This window comes from Rhincodon typus, chromosome 38, assembly GCF_021869965.1.
Source record: "Rhincodon typus isolate 14 chromosome 38, sRhiTyp1.1, whole genome shotgun sequence".
In the NCBI taxonomy this organism is placed as follows: domain Eukaryota; kingdom Metazoa; phylum Chordata; class Chondrichthyes; order Orectolobiformes; family Rhincodontidae; genus Rhincodon; species Rhincodon typus.
In genome coordinates, this window is record NC_063369.1 from 11,297,650 (window position 1) to 11,319,939 (window position 22,290).

At 42.0% G+C, this 22,290-nt stretch overlaps 1 protein-coding gene across 8 annotated transcripts in view; it reads left to right on the plus strand.

Moving 5' to 3' along the window:
• smarca4a (SWI/SNF related, matrix associated, actin dependent regulator of chromatin, subfamily a, member 4a) overlaps positions 1-22,290 on the plus strand; it is a 75,220-nt gene that overhangs the window by 18,868 nt on the left and 34,062 nt on the right. For 7 of the 8 annotated variants that reach the window (XM_048617974.1, XM_048617971.1, XM_048617975.1 and 4 more), the window contains exons 7-21: positions 2,439-2,612; positions 3,710-3,883; positions 4,238-4,405; positions 5,540-5,590; positions 6,217-6,347; positions 7,514-7,571; positions 8,027-8,086; positions 11,154-11,275; positions 11,457-11,607; positions 12,546-12,709; positions 16,401-16,467; positions 16,609-16,719; positions 18,584-18,826; positions 20,081-20,194; positions 21,443-21,550. In XM_048617974.1, the coding sequence (XP_048473931.1) occupies positions 2,439-2,612; positions 3,710-3,883; positions 4,238-4,405; positions 5,540-5,590; positions 6,217-6,347; positions 7,514-7,571; positions 8,027-8,086; positions 11,154-11,275; positions 11,457-11,607; positions 12,546-12,709; positions 16,401-16,467; positions 16,609-16,719; positions 18,584-18,826; positions 20,081-20,194; positions 21,443-21,550 (1,896 nt within the window). Of the gene's footprint in view, positions 1-2,438; positions 2,613-3,709; positions 3,884-4,237; positions 4,406-5,539; positions 5,591-6,216; positions 6,348-7,513; positions 7,572-8,026; positions 8,087-11,153; positions 11,276-11,456; positions 11,608-12,545; positions 12,710-16,400; positions 16,468-16,608; positions 16,720-18,583; positions 18,827-20,080; positions 20,195-21,442; positions 21,551-21,877; positions 21,963-22,290 lie in introns of those variants that run through there. The other variant, XM_048617979.1, reaches the window with a different exon arrangement.

Sequence of the window (22,290 nt, forward strand, 5' to 3'; positions counted from 1 at the left end):
ATTGGCCAACCAGTATTCAGCTGTAAATACTGATGAGAGTAATGGCAAATCTGGGGGGTGCAGTCAGAACCAAGTCCTTGGCACCACAGGTGGCTCTACCTTGAAGCCTATACAATGAAGACAGGAAACGGTAGTGATGCTGGAGAGTGAGAGAGTGAGTGAGAGAGAGAGAGCGGGGGGGGGAGAGAGAGAGAGAGAGAGAGCGAGAGAGAGATGATATCTCAGTCTAGTCTAAGACACAATCTATTTGGCTGAGCTATGAAACACAAGTTGCAATTGCATTTCTGGGTGGAGTCCATAGGCTAACAATTAGTGAAAAGGATGTAGAGGAACAAATTTGCAAAGGAATTACAGATAATGCAAAAATTAAAGGGTAGTTCTAATGGAGGCATTTAATTATCTGAGAATAGACTGAGATAGTAGTAGTGTAAAGGGCAGTGAGACACGTGTGTTTCGGAGAATTGTGTACAGCAGTATGTTTCCAGTCAAATGAGAAAGAACTGTTGCTAGACTGGGAATGAGGTGGGCCAAGTGGATTAAACATCAGTGGGAGAACATTTAGGGAACAGTGATCTATGCATCATAAGGTTTAGGTTATCTGTCGAAAAGAACAAAGAACGATCCAGAGTAAGAATAATTAACTGGGGAGAAGCTAACTTCAGTGGGATAAGAATGAATCTGGGCTGAATACATTTGAATCAAGGTGGGCAGGAAAAAATGGGAGCTGATTTTTTTTGTTGGACCGCCTTAAAGAAGCTATAGTAATTTTGTAAGCTATAGTCCCTTGCAAGGGTAGGTGGGGCAAACAAATCCACTGGATGACAAAAGAGATAGAGGTCAAGATGAAGAAGGAAATGTGTGTACTTGACTGATGCCAGGTGAAAACACAATGGACAACCTGGATTAATTTTTGGATTATTTAAATTCGTTCATGGGTTGTGGGTGTTACTGGCTACATCAACATTTGTTGCCTATCCCTAATTGTCCAGAGGGCATTTAAAGTTAACCACATCGCATTGGGTCTGTAGTCATATGACGGCCAGACCATGTAAGGATGACAGATTTCCTACTCTAAAGGCTATTAGTGAACCAGATGGACTTTTAGAACAATCAGCAGTGATTACAGTCACAATTAGGCTAGCTTTTTTTTTATTCCATATTTTTTTCAGTTGAGTTCAAATTTCACCATCTGCCATGTCTCCAGAACAATAGCCTCAGGTTCTGGATTTTTTTGACCAGTGACATTATCACTTCATCTGAATGTATAAGATTCAGAGGGGAATGAAAAAGCAAATAAAAGAAGCATAGAGAGACCTTGAAAAGAAACAGGTATCTAATATGAAAGAGAATCCTAAAGTCTTCTGTAGACCTAGGAATCGTAAAAGGAGGACTAAGGCCAATTAGGGACAAAAAGGAGATCTAAGCATGGAAGTGGGGGAGTAGCTGAGACATTAAATAAATTGCTTTGATCTATCTTTTCCATGAAACAGGATGTTACCCAGAAAGATATAATTCATGCACTAGAAGAATTGTGAGGACATTGCAGCTAATGCAGAGAAGTATCAAGAATGATTTCAGGAATGTGGAACTTCAGTTAGATTCAGATTAGTTTTCAGATAGTTTGAAGGATTTGTGACTGTTCTTCTTGGCAAAGAAAAGGTTGAGAGGAAATCAGATAGAGTTTTTCAAATCATGGGAAGTCTGGGCATAGCAGATAAACTTGTTCACAGTCATGAAAAGATCGCATATGAGAGGGCAGAGATTTAAATTAATTGACAAAACAAGAAAGAGTGATCTGAGGAAAATCTTTTTCATTCAGAGCAAAGTTAAGTGTTGAAATGTACAGCCTATATGTGTATTAAGGAAAGGTTGAATTGAGGCATTCAAAAGGAAATTAGACTCTCAACTGAAAAGGAAGAATGTGAAGATTGCTGGTGATTGGTACTAGGTGAAATGCTCATTCAGAGAGCTACTGTAGACTCAACGGGCCAAATGGCCTCCTGCACAGTAACAAATCTATGAATCTATGAATTCTGGTTTATATCTTCCACAACACAGGTTTCATGTTACTGCAATACCTTCAAGTTAGAACAGGGGTCAGTACTGAGATTGTGATTGCTCCTGTTCTTAGCAGCTCTTGAATACTACAGCCATATGCAATCAGCTGATTAAAAGTGACCTCATGCTAGAGAATGCATGCTTCACATGTTAGCATTAATAAATAGTACAAGTTTATGTTTTGGAGCAGCGGTTTTACCCATTAGCTATTGGCAGTTAGCAGTGCCTTGATCCATTAATTATTGTGACAAAGCAAATATTGGTGAAGAAAATGTGTTTTCCACTGTTATTAGAATGTGTTTGAAGACAGTCTGGTGCGATGCTGGATGTTCCTCCATATTAGATTGTTTGTGACAGGTTGACCTCTGTTTTGTCCTTAGCTTCGTCAGGAAGTGGTAGTGTGTATGAGGAGGGATACAGCCCTTGAAACAGCACTGAACGCAAAGGCTTACAAGCGCAGCAAGCGGCAGTCACTCCGCGAGGCACGCATCACTGAGAAACTTGAGAAGCAGCAGAAGATCGAGCAAGAACGAAAGCGCAGACAAAAACATCAGGTACCCTACCCGTGTCCAAGGGATTGAATATATCACACTTACAAAAACAACTTGCATCTACATAGATATTTAGCCTATTAAACTGTTCCAAAGCATTTCACTGGTGCATTATTAAACAAAATTTGGCATTGAGACAAATAAGAACATACTGGGACAAGCGACCCAAAGGCTTGGTCAAGGAGGTAGGTTTTAAGGAGGCCATAGAGAGAGATGAAGAGATGTATGGAGAGAATTCCAAAGCTTTAAATGTTGGCAACTGAAATTGCAGTAGTCAGTAGTAGGACACTGAAAAGTAAGAATGCAAAAGAAAACAGAATTTGAAGAGTTCAGAGATCATGGAGAGATGAGGGGCTAGAGGAAATTATGGAAGTAAAGCCCTTCAAGGGCCACTGGAGACTGCAAAATTCTGATATCTGTAGGTAGAAAACACCAGTAGCACCTAGAGAGATTTTTTTAAAATACTGGTAAATTAACAACGTAACTGGGATCCTCTTTTGGGAGCTATGGAAGCTTTTCTCATTGATCTCAAAAATAAATTGTTCAAATATCATACGGTCTCTGAATTGGGTACTTCCTGACACATCACAGGGCGGCACAGTGGCACAGTGGTTAGCACTGCTGCCTCACAGCGTCAGGGACCCGAGTTCGATTCCAGCCTCGGGCGACTGTCTGTGTGGAGTTTGCACATTCTCCCCGTGTATGCGTGGGTTTCCTCTGGGTGCTCCGGTTTCCTCCGGCAGTCCAAAGATGTGCAGGTTAGATGGATTGGCCGTGCTAAATTGCCCCATAGTGTTCAGGGATGTGTAGATTAGGTGGGTTATAGGGGGGTGGGTCTGGGTGAGATGCTCTGAGGTTCGGTGTGGACTTGTTGGGCCAAAGGGCCTGTTTCCACACTGTAGGGATTCTATGATTGATAAGCCCTCAATGGCAATATCAGGGTGTCCAACAAGAAGCCAGTTTTAGACTGTGAGAGAGGTAAAATCTAAATGGAGGTAGAAACAAGGGATAGGACCATGTTTCAGCCTTCTTTTCAGACTTGTGTTTTGTTTTCTAAACTCCTTGGGTTCACTGCCTACACATTTCCTTCTTGCTTCCAGGAATACCTCAATAGCATTCTGCAGCACGCAAAGGACTTTAAGGAATATCACCGGTCAGTTTCTGGGAAGATGCAGAAACTGACAAAAGCTGTGGCCACGTACCATGCAAATACTGAGCGTGAGCAGAAGAAGGAGAATGAACGGATTGAGAAGGAGAGGATGAGGAGACTGATGGTGAGCTGCTGCTGGTTTGATTCAATGACTTTAGCTTGATGTAGCCCACCCTTTTCTGAAGAAATTGCTCCACAGCCTTCCACTGCACGGCCCACAAAGCCATTCTTCATGTGTGAAATTCGGTTTATGGGGCGCCCCATCTCTCAGTCCAATCCCAAGCACTCACAGTGTGTGGTGGACACCTTTTCTCCAGACTATGGTCTATTTCATCCAGAGAACATATGCAGAAAAGACAGTACAACGAATACAGGAATATATTTAATGGTGCTGGAATATCATGCATGATGGCACTCAGTCCCTGTTCCCTGTGAGTGTGTCACTGCCATTTGTTAATATCTTTCTTTTTCCCTGCAGGCAGAAGACGAAGAAGGCTATCGAAAATTGATTGACCAGAAGAAGGACCGGCGTCTGGCGTACCTACTGCAGCAAACTGATGAATATGTGGCCAATCTGACAGAACTTGTCCGACAGCACAAGGCAGCACAGGCTGCAAAAGAGAAAAAGAAGAAAAAGAAGAAGAAGGTCAGAAGTTTGGAATGAAACCCTGACTGCAGGGTTGGGATGCTGTACCTAGTCTGAGAGGAGTGATTAATTTTTGCCTGTCATCCTTTGCTGCTGGTGGGCATGACAGTGTCCATTACCATTTAACCAAATAGGATGAATCTGTAGCAGTTGCAATCTCGCGACATAGAGTTATCTAATTGAGAAACAGTTACAGGCCAATTTTTCTCAAAGTCCTCAGGTCTGATGAAAATATAGTAACATAAATATTTAGTTTCAAGATCACTTTTTTTCGCCCTTCCTTCTGTTCCAACCCATACCCTTTCCAGAAGGAGTTGCTCAATTGTGGTTAGAAGTGCCAACCATAGCTAGTTTTATCCCATCTCCCCCGAGGTCAGCTGTAGCACAAGGATGTAAGCATCACCACCCATGCTGCGATTCTGGTGATCTATGTCACGATGCCTGTGCTACATGAATCCTGCTGTACCCTTGTATCACAAACCCCAGCTGGTAATCCAAGATGGAGGACAGGAAAAAATTGTAACTGTAAGAGCTGCTCCTTTTTTGAGGTATTTTCAGTGTTGGAACTGATTTCATCAAATTCTAGGAGCAGTAATTACTGTTTAATTGGCTGTTGCATTGTTTTGGAACTTTGGAAAGAAAAAGATCAAAACAACTTTAAAAAGAAAGAGGAGAGACCTAGGCAGTGACCACATAGGAAGTGAATCAAATGGAGATGTAAACTTGCACAGCTGTCTGACCCAGAAGTGAACCTGCACAGCTGACTGCCTCTGCTATTTAGTTTCAAGTATCTCTGGTCATCAGAGGTCATCAAAGAAAAATAAACAAACAGCGAAATTCACAGCTACCTTGGCGAAACTTGTGTGGGGGAACTCACAGCAGGGGAGCAGCTAAGTGGCTAGTTTTAAAATATAACCTTACAATTACAACTTTTAAAAGGCATCTGGATGGGTATATGAATAGGAAGGGTTTAGAGGGATATAGGCTAATTGCCGGCAAATGGGACTAGATTCATTTAGGATATGTGGTCAGCATGGATGAGTTGGACTGAAGGGTCTGATTTCATGCTGTACAGCTCAATGTATCTATGACTGTACCCATGTCACTTTATAATACTCCCTTCTTCTTCTACAGAAGCAGGAAAATGTGGACGGTTTGGGTTCTGCTGTTGGCCCTGATGGTGAGGTGAGTAGTTGGAAATTTTATCACCTTGTAATGATGGTACTGGATCCACAACTAAAAGACTGGCATTGAAATCTTATTGTGGCAAGTCATGAAATTGAATTTAGTTAATTCATATGTAATCTATCATGAAAATATAAACCCAACAGCTTCACTGTCCTTCAGAAATTGGGAACTTGTCACACTCCTATGTGTGATATACAATGTAAACAAACTTCCATTACCATTCCAGGAGGTATATAGAGGTTTTAAAAGTCATTGATCTGGAAAAACTGACCTGGTTAATTTTTAAACCCCTTCACCCTCATGTCAATTATTTAAAATCCAAACTAAGAAATAAATTATATTAATGTGTATAAATCACACACCTTATATCACAAGGGTTCTGGAACCAAGGTGGATAAATGGTATTAAGACACGGTTCATTCATGATTGAGTTGAATGGTGGAACAGACTTGAAGGGATGAATGACCTCCTTTTGTCACAAAGAAATGATAATATTAAATAAACCAGACCCACAACATAAGAAAAAATGGATAAATTGGCCAGTTTCATCAGTGGCTTGATAAATTATACCCTAAGGTAGGAAGAAGGTGGTTTAATTATGGAAAAATATTCTTCACCTCCAGCTCTTGGATGAGACAAGCCAGATGAGTGATTTACCAGTGAAGGTGATTCACGTGGAGAGTGGGCGGATTTTGACTGGAGCTGAGGCACCAAAGGCTGGGCAGCTGGACACCTGGTTGGAAATGAATCCCGGGTAAGTAGAACACACTGAATCTCCTCGAAAAGCTGGGGAATCTCATAACCATTTTCACTACTGCATAACTTCACCAATCCTCTGGGACTATGCTACTACATGACTGACATGGACTTCCTGTCATGAACTGGATTAACCCTGCTTTGATGCCCACTGCTCCCCATATCCAGTGAGAGCTACTGTCAATTGCAGTGCCAAAAACTGAAGGGTAATCACTGTTGTAACATAGCAAATGCAACAGGCATTTTGCACACAGCAAAATTCCACAAACAACAATATGATAATGGACAGATATTCTATTTCTGTGAAGTTGGTCAAGGGCTTAAATGTTGACCCAATAAACTAGGGGGAACATCGTTGCTCTTCTTTGAAGTAATGGCCATGGAATTTTTACATCCGCCTGTGTGGACAAATCAGGATTCCATTTAATGTCTCACTGGAAAAAGCACAGTGTTCCTTCAGTAAGTGTCAGCCTAGATTTTTGTACTGAACCCACAACACTCTTGACTTAGAGGTGAGAGTGCAATCCACTGATCTCAAATATGAATCCTGGAGAAATGCCAGATTTACCAGCACAGATAAACTTAGAAATCCTTTAGATTCCTGAGGTTTATGTGGCTTCTAAGGTTGCTTGATCAACTTAATGGGTTAAAGTGCAGCATCAGTTTGCCTGATAGCGGCAGGCTGAATGCCAGCCCCATGTCCTGTTAACTGATCTCAGACAATGGAGTCTTCAGGTAGATTCAGCGTCCCTGGGCGAGGGAAAGAAAAAAAATCAGGTAGAATTCCTCATGCCTCAGTGCTTAGGTGTAATGAGAGTACAGGTAGTTCTCCCTTAATGTGATTGTAGCGTTCTTGTGTGACCTCGTGCGATAGAAAATCACCCTACAGAAAATCACCATATAGGGAAATTGCTATACCTGTACAGCAGAAAGTTTGCTTTATCTAGATAGCGTCTGCTATACAGCAATTTGCGTTAACAAAACATGCGTTATAGCAGAACTACCTGTAGGGTTAGTGGGAGCATGAGTGAGGTTGCCCCCCCCACCCCCCCTCCACCCCCCCCCCCCCCCCACTCCCTGAACCACTCCAACTGTGGGAGGCCCACTCCCTTGACAGTTCCTTCAGGTTCTTCATCTGATGTTTCTGTCATTTCTTCTGAGCAGCTACGAAGTGGCTCCACGTTCTGACAGTGAAGACAGCGGCTCTGAAGAAGAGGAAGAGGTGAGAGTGAGAAAGCAAACACAACCTGCTACTGAGCAGGAACACTTGTTGTAATTTGCGTTTGGTGGAGCCATGCATAACGACCACAGGGAGCATTATAATGGGAGTCATTCCCAGTCGCCCAGCCCAGATTTACTCTTCCAGTCCTTTTACATTTTCTTTGCATATTATAACATCTACTATGATTTAAGCTGCATAGTACTAAAAGAAATAGCCATTATCTCGTCAGGCCTCTCTCCTTTGTATTGACTCAGTGCTTTATCCTTTTTGTCTTGGTGGCATTTTCAAGTGTTCTCTGCAGTCTTCTGTCTTTAAAATGGTCCAGCAGACAAAATGGGGAGAGAACTGTTTGGAAAAGTTGCTGGCTGGAGCCGGGCGACTGCAAACTGTTGATTTTCTTTTTGGATGCAGTGCTTTTATTTTTTTTTCATGAACTGTCTTTAAAATCACGTCAGGATACGACAGACTGGAGGCTGCTAATCATGTCGGAGGACAGGTCTCGTTCGGGACTGCTGGTAAGCATATTAGAACAAGTGTAAGGGTTCCATGAGTCTTCACGTAGCTTGTGAATGAACTGGCTAATTCTGCCATGCATTGGGAGGGGTCATGACCCCAACCAAGTCCTTTAGTATTCCATCCATTTTTCTCCACTCCTGAAGGTATTGAATCTCGAATTTTGCTCACACACCAAGTACTTCTGATGCCTTACTAAGATGACAATTACTTGAGACAAGGACAGAGAGAGACAGAGCCAGTATCATTTCTGGTGCCCTCCGTACATCTAAGAGCCTGCGCAAATTTTAAACTTCTGCTGACATAATATATTCTCACCCAGTGTCCACCCTTGTTCTCTGACAGGAGTACTGGCTGATCATTTCCCCCCCAACCTCCACCCAAACGCAGAACCACTGAGGTGAATTTCACTGCTTAATAACTGAAACAGTTATTTGAGACCTATAAATAGAATCTGAGAGCTCCTGGCCTATGTGGCAGTGTCACCACCTGAGTTGGAAAAGTCAACTGCTTTAACTGAGATTCGTCCACTGCTGCAGCCATGAGCTCCAAACAATTAATGGCTAAAATTGGACAACCTCATTCTGAATTTAAATTTGTTTCTATTCCTCACTGAGGATTCACCTTTTGCTGACTTTCTGAAGCTTCCAAAAGTTATTGGTGCAATGAAACTGCATTAGAACATGGAGTGGTGACGCAAAGGATTGAACTCACCACCTACACCCACACACACACTCACACAAACCTGTGCCAATGAAGTAGTGAGTGCAAAACGACCCTACATCACCTCTTGCCACAAGTGTGTGTGTGTGTGTGTGTGTGTGTGTGTGTGTGTGTGTGTGTGTGTGTGTGTGCCTCCTAGTGATACCTAGCAACAAGGCTTGAAGAGACTCAGAAGCAGGTTATCTTGCCACCTGTTTACATGTAGGTGTAACATCAGGTGAAAGGGGAGAGGGCAGATGGAAAGCCAATGTAACTGGCTGCAAAACAAGTATCTTTCCAACCATATGCCTTTTAATATAAATTAATCATGAATCTTCAAATATACTCACTTGTATTACTGAGCATGCCTGCACCAACTCGAGTGAGGTAGAAAACAAAGTTAAATGGCAGAGGAATAGACCCCAAAATTTCACCTCCAGGACCTGAGTACAGACGTACCCCAGACTGCTAGGATGAGAGCATGCTGATTGCGACAGTTGTTTGAACATTTGTGGGGAAACTAGTAAAACTGGACAGCCAAGATGGGAAACTAAATTGTCTAGCACAAAAACAGGAATGCCTACCAGCCAAGGGATTGAGTTAGAGGAGAGGGAGCTCACACTTACCACTATTTGTGCTTGGAATAAGAAGGTTTCTGTTGCCTAAACTTGCCTCCCCTTACTTGATATTTGTTTCAAATAGCATCTGGCGAATTCTCCTTGTGGCATTTTAAAAAGTGAAATGCTCTACATGAGGAGCCCACTTGTTCTATCCTGATTTCCCCCTGCCCACTCCTCTCCCTACATTTTCTCTTCTTTTGCATTTGCACTCTCCCTGTTCCTCACTTGGTAGCTTTATACAGCTCACACCAAGTGCATTTCTGATGATTGGCACTTTTGCTGTCACTCCTCTCCCACCACCTGCCAATCCCTTGCTTCAAATGGCCCTTTTCTGTAAATGTTATGGAAATATTTCAACAACAGAAGGTAATAGGTTGGGGAGGCAAATGGAGTAATGAGTTTCCCCTGCCTGTGATACATTGACAATTATCTAATCATAAAATCAGGAGCCTTGATTCCAAATTTAAGAACTGATTGAGCATTAGACAGCAGCAGTTAGCTGTTTGTCTTAACAAGTGCCCTAGAACTACTGTCAAGGCTTGGCGTCTTGTGCACTGTCTGTATCTTTTTCTGTGCCTAAAATACCCAGGGAGGGGCAGTGTGTAAGTGTCACTACTTGCAAGCATCTCTTCTGTTGGCAGACTTATCACCCCTGGAAGATCATAAGATGATGGTTGCTATGGATTGTTCTGGGGGAATCTCCAAGTTATTTTCCCTCTCAAGTCACTAGCCAGCTAATATACAGCTAACGTACAGGATTCTGCTAATCCTGTTTTTTCAGATTATTTTTAGCAATCTGGAATGTGTTTCATTAAAAGTTGGTGGACGTAACTTTCAAAAGGGAATTGATAAATAACTGATGGGGAAAAGAATTGACTGGGTTAAGGGAAAGAGCTAGGAAGTAGGAAAATTAGGTAGTTCTTTCAAAGAGCTGGCATAGGAACTATGGGCCAAATAACCATCCTCTGTGCTGTGTAATTCCATCATTCAAATTTTTCTTACAATTTGAAGATGATAGACTAGAAGTTTAAAGTGAGATTATTTCATATTGCAGTCTCTCCTTGATGAAGTATCTCGGTGAAGTAGTTGTTCATCATCTGTGACTTTAGGGAGTGATAGTTGGCAGCCTGCCTAATGGTGAGGGCAGCAGTGGATCAGTCAGTCCTGGACAAACATCCACACTCAGGCATTGCCCAAGGAGGATGACTGGAGGAGGGTCCTGGGTTGGTTTAAAGCAAAGGATTTCCCCTCGCCTTTCCTACTGTTATTTGTAGTCACAAATGTAATTTAAAATGGCAATTCACCCAACCTTGCTGTGGGAACATGCTATGTAGATGACCTTCTACCCCTTTTGCAAGATACCAGGATAAGCAGAGTACAAATTTACTACCTCCATGCTTCTGTGAATTTTCCCCTACAAGCTACACACCATCCCAGCTGAGAAATATATCACCATTTCATCATTATCAATTGATCTAATTCCTGGAACTCCCTCCTCAAGAGCACTGGCAATGCACCTGCAGTTCAGGAGGTAGGCCTACCACCACCTTCATAGGGTTATTGGAAATGGGCAAAAACACTGGCCTTGCCAATTACGTTCTAATTCCAAGAATTAATAAATAATAAAATAAGGTGCCCGAGTGGAAAACAGGCCTTATGTTTTATGTGAGGGTCACTGTTTGGGTGAGGCAGGTGCCTGAGTGAGGGAAACATCATGATCTATTGATTTCCTCTGCTTTCTGTTCAGGAAGAGGAAGAGGAGGAGCAGGCAAACCCACCAACACAGACTCCTGCACCTGAGGAGAAAAAGAAAATCCAGGATCCAGACAGTGAAGAAGTGTCGGAGCTGGACGCAAGGCAGATAATAGAGTAAGTGCAGCAATATTTGGGGCGTTGGGATCAGAGGCACGGGAAAAAATTAGTCTGCTGTTGAATATGACGTAAGCTGATCTGGAGAGGAATGAGGAAAGAGATCTAGTGTGCTGATAAAAATAAGTGAAGAGATTTCCTTTATTCACATGTCATGACTGGAACTAATTACATCTTTTAGGAACGCTAAGCAGGACGTGGATGATGAGTACAGTGCACCACTATCTAGTATAGGTGGTCTGCAGTCCTATTATGCAGTGGCTCATGCAGTGACGGAGAGGGTCGATATTCAGTCTACGCTGCTTGTGAATGGTTTACTCAAACAATATCAGGTAAAGGACAATGAGAGGCCACGTTCCAATTGGTGTGTTTGACTTTAGTGTTGGTGCAGTCATGTAAGATCATCAAGCTGCTCTTGGAAGTATCATGGGTACTGGATCGATTGTGTATACATAGCCAGTTCCCAATCCCTGGATGCACTGAACAAATACCAGGTCCTTCCACAAAGATAAACCCGAACGGAGGGCAGGGTGCTAAGACCTGATTTTCCAAAGTGGCCATAGAAATGAAAGAAGGCAAATCAAGAAACACTTCCCAGCTTATGGTCATTCTGCCCATAATGTATGTCCCAGCTCTTTGAAAGAGCTATCTAATTAAGCTGAACCCCCATCTTTCCCTTATCACTGGAAATTTTTCCTCTTCATATGTTTATATCTAATTGACCTTTGAAAGTTATGTTGAATCTGCTTCTAGTATCTTTTCAGTCAGATCATTCCAAATCATAATAATTCACGGCATAAAAAATCTTCTCATCTCACCTCAGTTCTTTTGATAACAACCTTGTCTTTGTAGTCTACAATTACTGTACCAAAACTGAGAGATTATAGCTATCAGGAAGGGTTGTCTAGAAAATAACCTGATTGAAGTCTTAATGGTTTGCTAGGTTGGATGTAAAGAAAATATTTCTGTTTGTTGGAGAAACCAAAAGTAGGAGCTGTACGTATAATATAAAAAAGCTAAGAAAATCAGCAGGGAATTCAGCAGAAACTTCATTACCTAGATAATGATAAGAATGTGAACTTCTTATCTCAGGATGTAGTTGAGGCAGAGAGTAGAAATATGTTTAATGGGAAGTAAATTATGAAATAGAAGTTGAATTTGTGATAGGGTGAAATGAGGAGGGTTGGGAGAAAAATAAATACCAGCAAGGATCCCAATGGTCTGTTTCTGCACTGCTCCTTCTTTGTAAATCTTATGCAATTCTATGCAGGTCAAAGGTCTGGAGTGGCTTGTCTCGTTGTATAATAACAACCTGAATGGAATCCTCGCTGATGAGATGGGCCTGGGAAAGACCATTCAGACCATCGCACTCATCACTTACCTCATGGAGCATAAGCGCATCAATGGACCTTTCCTGATCATTGTACCTCTCTCGTAAGGAGAAAACTGTTCACGTCTCTACCTCCCAGAGGCTGAGAAAGCAATGTTGGCCAGGATGCCAGGAAAGCACTCCCTGCTCCCATTCAAAGAATTCTTTTGCATCATCTTACACCAATGGAACTGATAATACATCAGTTCATCACTTCTGCTCAGAACTTCAGCGGAAAAGGATTCCAGGGTTCTCCCAGATGCTATGGGGATGGGGGAGGTAATTTTGACTTAGCTCTCTGGGGGTGAAAACTATGGGATGTGCTGGAATGCTGAGTTTATACCCTGTCCCAATATTGATTTCAATTCAGGATAAAGTCAGAGGGGCGTGAATGAGCATTTCACCAGACTCCCATAAGTTTCCCATCAGGCAGAATAGGTTAAAATTTTCCAGTGAGCTCAATCTATACCAGATGGACTACAGCTGTTCACCACCACTTCTCAAGGGCAATTAGGATGGACAATAATTGTTGACCTAACCAGCATAACCTGTGAATGAATGAATAAAAAAAACAATAAATGCATTACTAGAGTTGGAGAGGGTGAGAATACTATTTCACCTTTTGATCATCGACAATTTTTCAACCAAAACCATGAAATCCTTTTCCTGTCTCATTCTTAGCATAAATGCTAAACTGAGGCTCCATATATTCCACAGGTGCAGAGCAGAGGAGCGCTCCCAATGTCCTGATCAACATGCGTCCCTCAACCATCACCAACATTATTCCTGCATGTACAAAAAGGCTGATGTGTTTGCTAACAACAAAGTAGCTAGTTGGCTGTGAATCTCTTTCAGACGTTTCAAGTGCGGTATAAATTTTAAGTGCTTGCTGTCACCATTTTTGATCTGTTTAATTTCAGTAAGCAGTTACTTACTGCTCAAGTTCCATATAAGTTAACAAGTGATTCAAGCATTGTACTACCGCCATGTGGTTCTGTTCCTGTGAGAGGTAGCTGAGTCTTTTTTATAAGGCCTTGTCTATTGACACGAAATGTATGTGTGCGGTGCACTGCTTAATTTCATGCTCATGCATTTAACCCGTTTCAATTTTACACTTGGTATGGCTGTGAAAGGAGGCAGGTTAGGAATGTAGCTGTGAATGGGGCAGAATGTGGGGAATAAGGTTATGAATGGGAGAGAGGCGTACTCCAACTGAGTGGGGGAGGGTTGGAGGGTGGTGCAGTTTGATGGGGGAGGGGTAGCAACCTTCACCATCTCTTGCGTCCTTGGCCCAACCTTCCCGTGGTTCCCCAATCCTCATCCCACCTGCTGCAGCCAACCCCGACCTAACTTTTTGCAGCCCCACACCCCTCATTCCCCCCGTTGAACCCAGTTTAATATCGCTTCTTTTCTGAGCATGCCTTTGCGTACAATGTCGTTAGAATTCTGCATAATACGGAGAGAGTCTGGAATCTTGCACATGCATGTTTCCGGATTAGCATCAGCAGATACTGCCAATGCCAAATGACCAATAAAATGGCTGCCGGTATTCCTCAAATGTGGAGACAGGGCCAGTGATGTCAACTAGCCATTCAGGATATGTCCGAGTATGTACCACTGATGTCATCATGTTCCATGCATAGTGGCATGTGCACACACAGGCTGACCCTCCTTCATTTCATATTTTGCCTCAGTTGCTTTTTCTCAGCATCTTTTATTATCATTTTTTATATCAAAGTTGCACACTTATTAGCTACCCATTAGTTGAAGGAAGCAATAGCCTGAAAGTGGTTGTATGAATGTGGCCTTAATTTATGGCCTGTACTTATACTTCCTAATGACAGAACGATTTCCCTTGAAGAAGAGTCATATCAACTCAAAATGCTAAATCTCTTTCTCCCTCCATAGATTCTGTTTTGATTTCAGATTTCCAGTGTTGCCAGTATTTTGCTTTTATCAGAATAATTTTGCTGCCTCGGCTGCTTCCTCTCTCACTCTCTCCCAGCTCTTCACATTGATTCAGACCATGGCATGGGTAACAGCATCAGTCCCTTGTGCTCTCCATTTTGTTCCTTTATAGCGCTTGTTTTTTCCTCCTTGCTAAATGTAAAAATTAGTTATCTAACTCACTGCAGAACCTTCTTGAAGTAGCATTTGAACTGTTCACAGTCATTATAAAAATTTCTGTAACTTCTGAATGATGTCAGCTTCCTCTTTGTGCATGCTAACTCAGCACTGCCTAGAGGTGGTGTTTGGATCATTCACTGCTTTTGAACTAAGCCTCAGTCTTCCCTCTCAGGTGAACATGACTCATGAGAAAACTGATTTTGTGATCATTATCTCATTACTGTTTGTGGGAACTTCCTTAAACAAGATTGGCTGCAGAATTTCCTCCGCTACAGTAATGATGGCCCTTCAAAAGGAACACATTCAGTGTACATGGCCTGAAGTCATGATCCATAGATCCACAGAATCCCTACATGTGGAAACAGGCCATTCAGCCCAATAAGTGCGCACCGACTCTCCAAAGAACATCATCCCACCCTGACTCACCCCCTACCCTATCCCTGTAACCCTGCATTTCCCATGGCTAATCCACCTAACTTACACATCCCTGGATACTATGGGCAATTTAGCATGGCCAATCCACCTAACCTGCACACAAAACCTGCACCCAGCGGAAACCCACGCAGACACGGGGACAATGTGCAACCTCCACACAGACAGTCACCTAAGGCTGGAATTGAACTGGATCCCTGGCAGTCACCACCCTTAGTGGTGTCCCTATCACGGGAATCTATCACAGTGCTGACTGAGACACTGAGCACTCCCTGATTTGTAGTAAGGTCAGGCTTCAGCCAAGGAAACTATAGCACTCCAAGGAGAAAGGCCATCCTCAGATCAAGACATGTTGTACAGCTGGCCCTGAAAGGACCCAGGCATTCTTCAGCATCTCCACCAGGCTGTTTTGAATAACAACACCAAGGGTGATCTGGACAACACCATCTCTAATTCTGCACTTACTGAGTACAGGGAATTAGATCAGAGGAATGCTGACTGGTTTGAGGCTTATCAGCATGAAATGAAGCCTGTTATTGCCGCTAAGAGGAGAGCCCTCATAAGCTACAAGCAAGTGCCCAGCCAACAAAGTCTAGATGCTGTCAGAACTGCCAGAGATCAAGTCTCAGCATTTGCTTGGCACTGCACCAATCAATTCTAGCTCAGGCTCAGCAACATGATAGTTTCTACAGAAATGCAAGTCCTTGCATTTCATGCAGTTGTTCATTTTGGAATAGCTCTGATGGAGCTCTGCTGGAGGAGAAGAACAGGTTTTGATGGTGCTCTGAAAGAGCCTGCTGGAGGAGAGGATTGGGCCCTTATAAGAGCTTTGCTAAGAGAAAGGAGAATAGACTCTGATGGAACTCTGCTTTGGGAGGGGGAGCAAGCTTTTATTCAGCATCTCTGACAAATGGAGCCAAGGAGGTGGTGACAGGAAAGGAATGCATCTTTTAAAAATGTACCAAGTGTGAAGAAAAACAACTTTGATATCCAACTTGATAGAAAGGAGTGATTTGGAGACTGTAATTTGATCTTAAAGCTTGTCTGAATCTAAAATAAAGCTTTTAGTTTTTATTGTTATAGTCCAACTTGATACTCAGAATGAGATTCCAGCCCGTAGTTGTAGCCATTACTCAGTACAATAAGAAGCCAATAATTTCTGTGTCCTTGTGCTCACTTTAGTAATTGTATTTACAGAACGCTGTCAAACTGGGCCTATGAGTTTGATAAGTGGGCGCCATCAGTATCACGGATCTCTTATAAGGTAATTCCATCTTCAGATTTAATGCTTTGATTTCTAACACTGCATGTTCTGAGTGAGTGGGTGATTGTCATTGTATTTGCACGGCCAATAATAATGTGGTTTTTCTGCTCTGCACCCCGTCCCGACTGTTCGTACTTTCAGGGTTCTCCTGCAGCTCGAAGGGCTTTTGTTCCTCTGCTTAGAAGTGGGAAGTTCAACGTCCTACTCACCACTTATGAATACATCATCAAAGACAAGCATGTTCTTGCCAAGGTGAAGTTTTCCTTTCATGCATAATTCTCTTCTTTATCCCATTATCCAATTCTCCAGAGATCATGACGTATGTTGGACTTCTTTCTTGTTGTTATTCCCTCCCCTTGCATCCACCTGCCACCCCTCTAATTTGGACTTTACATAGCCAACTCTTACATGAGCCCAGAATTGTAGTATCCTAGTACCAGATCTCCTGTTCTCCATCCCACTTCGTGTTTCCACAGTCTAACCCACTACCTTGGTACTCCAGTGCCAAATTCACAGCCCCTGTACACAGATGTCTCTCTGATACCCCAGTGTCCCTCTGGTATCCCAGTGTCTAACACACTATTGCTGGTATTGCAGTTCAAAACCCACTGTCCCTGGTACCCTGTTGTCCAATCCATTGTACCTAGTTCCCTATTATCTAACCCACTGTCTTTGTTACACATCCATGTCAAACTATTGCCCCTAGCACCCCAGTATCTAACCCACTCTTTATGGTAGCCTAGTGTCTAACGCACTGTCCCTGGCACCCCAGCATCTAACCCACTGTTGCTGGTAGCCTAGTGTCTAATTCTCTGCTGGTAGTATCCCAGTGTCTAACCCTTCACCTATTATCCCAGTGTCTATGCCACTGCCCTGGTGTCACAGTGTCTGATTCACTGCTATTTGTACCCCAATGTTTAACCCATCACCTATTAGCTGAGTGTCTGTGCAACTGCCCCGGTACATAGTGTCTATATTCTAGTACATTTTGAATAGGAGAGATCTGCGGTTCCAGTATAGAATAACAGAATCATGTAACAGAGGATACCATTGTTTCTGTGCCACTCTTTGAAAGAGTCATCCAATCAATCTCACGTTACACTGCTGTTGCTCCACAGTCCTGTCATAATTTTTTGTCTTGAATATTTATTCCATTTCCTTTTGAAAGCTACTGTTGTATCTGCTTCCACTAACTTTCAGGCAGTGCATAACAGCTTACAACTCACTTCATCAAAAAATGTCATCTCACCTCAGCTATGGTTGAATTGTTAATCTGCTTTAAATTTACAACCTCCACTTCTCGCGTTTCTGCCATTGGATATAGTTCCTTCTTATTAACTCTAACAAAATAATTTTTAACACTTCTATTAACTTAATCCTAGAACTTTTCCTCTCTAAGATGACAATCCCAGCTTCTTCAGTCTGCTGTATAACTGAAGTCCTGACTCCCTGGTACAGTTCTAACAAATTTTATTTTTACCCTCTCTAAGGCCTTGACATCTTTCTTAATTTTTTTTACCCAGAATTGGACACAGTACTCCAACTGGGCCTAACCAGTGGTTTAGAAAAGTTATGGCATAAATTCCTTACTGCAGTGCGTACACCTCTGCTTATGAAACTAGTGATACTATATATACCTTTGTAGCAGCCTTCCCAACCCACCACCTTCAAAGATTTGGTACATACTCCCTCAGGTCTCTTTATTCCTGCGTCCTCTTTAAAATTGTACCATTTAGTTTAGATTGCTGCTCCTTATTCTTCTTACTTAAATACTACATGTTATATTTCCTTGCCATAAATTAAATTGGCACATGTCTGCTCACTTTATCTGTCTGTCTATGACATTGACTCCATGTCCTCCTGAGTCTGTTACCACCTTCCTAATGCTTCACAACATTTCTGAGTTTCATACCATCTGCAAACTTTTAAATTATGTCTTGTTACACTGATATATGTAGATATCCAGCCCTCCTCAGAATCATTTCCTCTTCTGCAGATATTCTCTCCCTTATTATAATTTTCTATCAGTTATACTATCTTCCAGGTGAAGGTGTCTTTCACAAGAGTCAATTTGCTAACTATTTTCATCCAGTGATTTTGTTTTTTATCTCTTCAGATCCGTTGGAAGTACATGATAGTGGATGAAGGTCACCGTATGAAGAACCACCACTGTAAGCTAACACAGGTGCTGAATACGCATTATGTGGCACCGCGCCGCCTGTTGCTCACTGGCACTCCACTGCAGAACAAGCTGCCTGAACTGTGGGCACTCCTCAACTTCCTGCTGCCCACTATTTTCAAAAGCTGCAACACGTTTGAGCAATGGTTCAACGCCCCCTTCGCCATGACAGGAGAAAAGGTACATTGAGGATGAGGGGCCAGAGATCATCATCATACAGAGCAGACATGTCAAATCATCACAGCAACCTACATTTATTTAGAACCTTCCAAACTCTTAAAGCTCTAACAAAAACGGAAGTTGCTGGAAAAACTCAGCAGGTCTGGCAGCATCTGTAAAAAAAAAAATCAGGGTTAACATTTCGGGTCCGGTGACCCTTCCTCTGAGGAAGGATCGTGGACCCACATCGTTAACGCTGATGTATTTTTCACAGATGCTGCCAGACCTGCTAAGCTTTTCCAGCAACTTCTGTTTTTGTTTCTGATTTACAGCATCCGCAGCTCTTTCGGTTCTTACAGCCCTATATCCCTTTTGAGATCTCTGCATTCCTCCAACTCTGGCTCCTTGATTTTAATCATTCCACTGTCAATGACTGTGTTTCCATCTGCTGTGACCTTAAACTATGCATTTCCCTCCCTCAAACCACTCCACGTCTCTAGCTGTCCTCTTCCTTTAAAATGCTTCTCTTTGACCACCTGCTCACCTGGCCCAGTATCACTTTTATGTGTCAAGGTGTCAAATTTTATTTGAATCTGTTTTGAACCAGAAATGGTTTTGGTTTGTATTTTCAGTTCCTGAACATCTTAGAATCTCACTTCACGGTGAGAAGCAAGCCAAGGCAGTTTACTGAAGGATTCCATTTAATAGTTCACAATAGATCTGTAAAAAGAAACCTTTATCCATTTAATACTTGAGTAGTGGTTTTGTGTCATCTCAGTGGTTTCTTTCTTGCCAGTGTGTGCAAGTTATATTTCAAATGTAATTTTTGAATGTTAATACTAACCTTCTCAGAGGTAAATGAGGACTACATACAGGATAGCTCCATGACTCTGGTTGGAGTTATGAGGCAATAAATCAAGACACGACACTATTTGGAAGAAAAGCCAAGGAGTTATCCCCAGTGTCCTTACCAATATTTATCTCCCAACCTACACTGCCAAATAAAATTAATATTACATTGATGTTTGTAGAAGCTTGCTGGACACAAATTGGTTACCATATTTCTTACATTACAACAATTTCATCATTTCAAAAATATTTTACAAACTGTAAGTTATATTGTGGCATACTCAGTTTTTAAAAAGTAAGTTCTACCAGAATTTTGGTAAGGCAGTGTATTTTTTAAATGCATCTCTTTCAAGATTTAGATTGCAACATAATTCATTGAGCTGCCGCCGTGGTGTTTAACATCTTGCCATCTGTAATGTAACACAGGTGGACCTAAATGAAGAGGAGACTATTCTGATCATCAGACGTTTGCACAAGGTTCTCCGCCCTTTCCTGTTGAGGCGATTGAAAAAGGAGGTTGAAGCTCAGCTGCCTGAGAAGGTGATTTGCTTGTTCTGAACAGTTTGAACATGCCTTTTAACTGGGAACATTGGGCAAAAGGCACCTTATTCCTGGTAGCTTTTTAAATAGCTTCAACACGAACATCACCAATTCTGCTGGACTGTGTCGACTGTGATTGCTTTACTAAGCTTGACTCAGCCTGTGATGGGAATTCCACAAAATCAGTGTTTAATTTACTCACCGGAGTCTCTGAATGGATCCCATGAGACATCATCCCTTCCAGAAGATCATGGCAAGTCTAGTAACCCATTCCCACTCTCCCCTCACAACAAACAATATAGTTTCCCTGGGAGTCATTTCTTGGATAGGAGTCCACTATTACATTACCTCTTAGTCATCGATATTCCAATGCAGGGGAGAAATATATTTCAAGAATTTTTTTGTCTAGTCATTTTTGTGAATCTTCAACTCCTGACATGACACTAATACCATTCCAATGCTAGATAACCTACACCAACCCATCACAATCCATCTGTTTTATGATCACTAGCTTGTAGAAGTTTGACACATTTTCTTTTAATATTCAGTGCCAATCACATTTGTCTTATTTAAACTTTCACTTCTGTAACATTTTCTAATTCTTAGCAGAACATTTGACAATCTGCAAACAGTTTCTGCAGTTGTATAAACCCCCACACTTAATTGCAAATGCATTGTAACTGGAAGCTTATAGTATTGATAACAGTTAGCTGACCCAGTTAGGAGGTGAGATAGAATTTGCCATGTCATCAGATGAATGGTTACTAATGGTGCCATGAATTTACATAGAACCATGTTATCTCTCCTCCCCATTCTAAGTGGTAACTGAGGGAGTTCAGTAGAAGATTGTATTTCACAGTCTGCAACAATTTGTCTTTCGTTTCTTTGTCTGGATCGTCTTTGTCTTTCACTCCCTTCTCTCTACCATTAATTCTATTATGTTGCACTCTGGCAGACAGAAAGAAACATGCCTGAGCTTCGTAGAACCCAACATTCTTCTTATTGAGAGTCCATCAGAGAATCTTTCCTCTGTTGGATAGGAAGGCTGACCCAACTGGGTTTATTCTGTTGGTCAATGAATAGGTGCACTTGTGGCTTGTGTGCAAGTAGATGACTTCATGTATTAAGCAGTTAAAGACACAGTCATCTTTGGCAGGATGAAGAGAGAAGAGGGTGAGTGTCCAAAGCTGCTTCTGAGGTGAGGTTCCTGAAATAAACTGGCTGAAACAGTGCTTTACTTCCTCATAGGTGGAATACGTCATTAAATGTGACATGTCAGCTTTGCAGAGGGTACTGTACCGCCACATGCAGGCCAAGGGAGTACTGCTGACTGACGGCTCAGAGAAGGATAAAAAGGTTTGGAAACGGCTCAGTTATCTTCCAGCATTGACCCATTCACTGGGGCAATGACCGTTAATTAATATTCACCATTATGTGACTTGCATTATTTTTGTGTGATGCAGTTTATTTACATAACAGTGTGGCCTGCTGATGACTTTGACTATTTCTGGGGAGTAGTCATTGTATTTGCGTCACTACCATCTGGTGAAATTTTGGTCAAGCTGCTTATAGTTTTTCAAGAGATAGCAAGAACTGCAGATGCTGGAGTCAGAGATAACAAAGTGTGGGACTGGAGGAACACAGCAGACCAGGAAGCATCAGAGGAATAGGAAAGCTGACGTTTCAGGTCAGGACTCTTCTTCAGAAATGAAGAAGGCTCCCGACCCGAAACGTCAGCTTTCCTGTTCCTCTGATGCTGCCTAACCTGGTGTGTTCCTCCAGCTCCACACTGTGTTGTCTATAGTTTTTCAAGTTTATTTGCAGTTTGCTTGTTGAGGCATTTGAAATTATGTTGGTTGGAACAGGCTAAATAGAAAACAGGTTGTTAATGTCATTTAAGGGATCTAATACATGATAAAAGATTAAACTCAAGAATATTTTGAATAGAGAATTGGACAGCTCTTCTAAACAGAGGGTTGTGAGGCTGTGAAATGCATTTCTGAGATTAATTTTAAAGCAATGCCCATGCCATATTTAAGATTAACAACAAAAAAGCTTGCGTTTCTATAGTGCCTTTAACATATTAAAACCTCCCA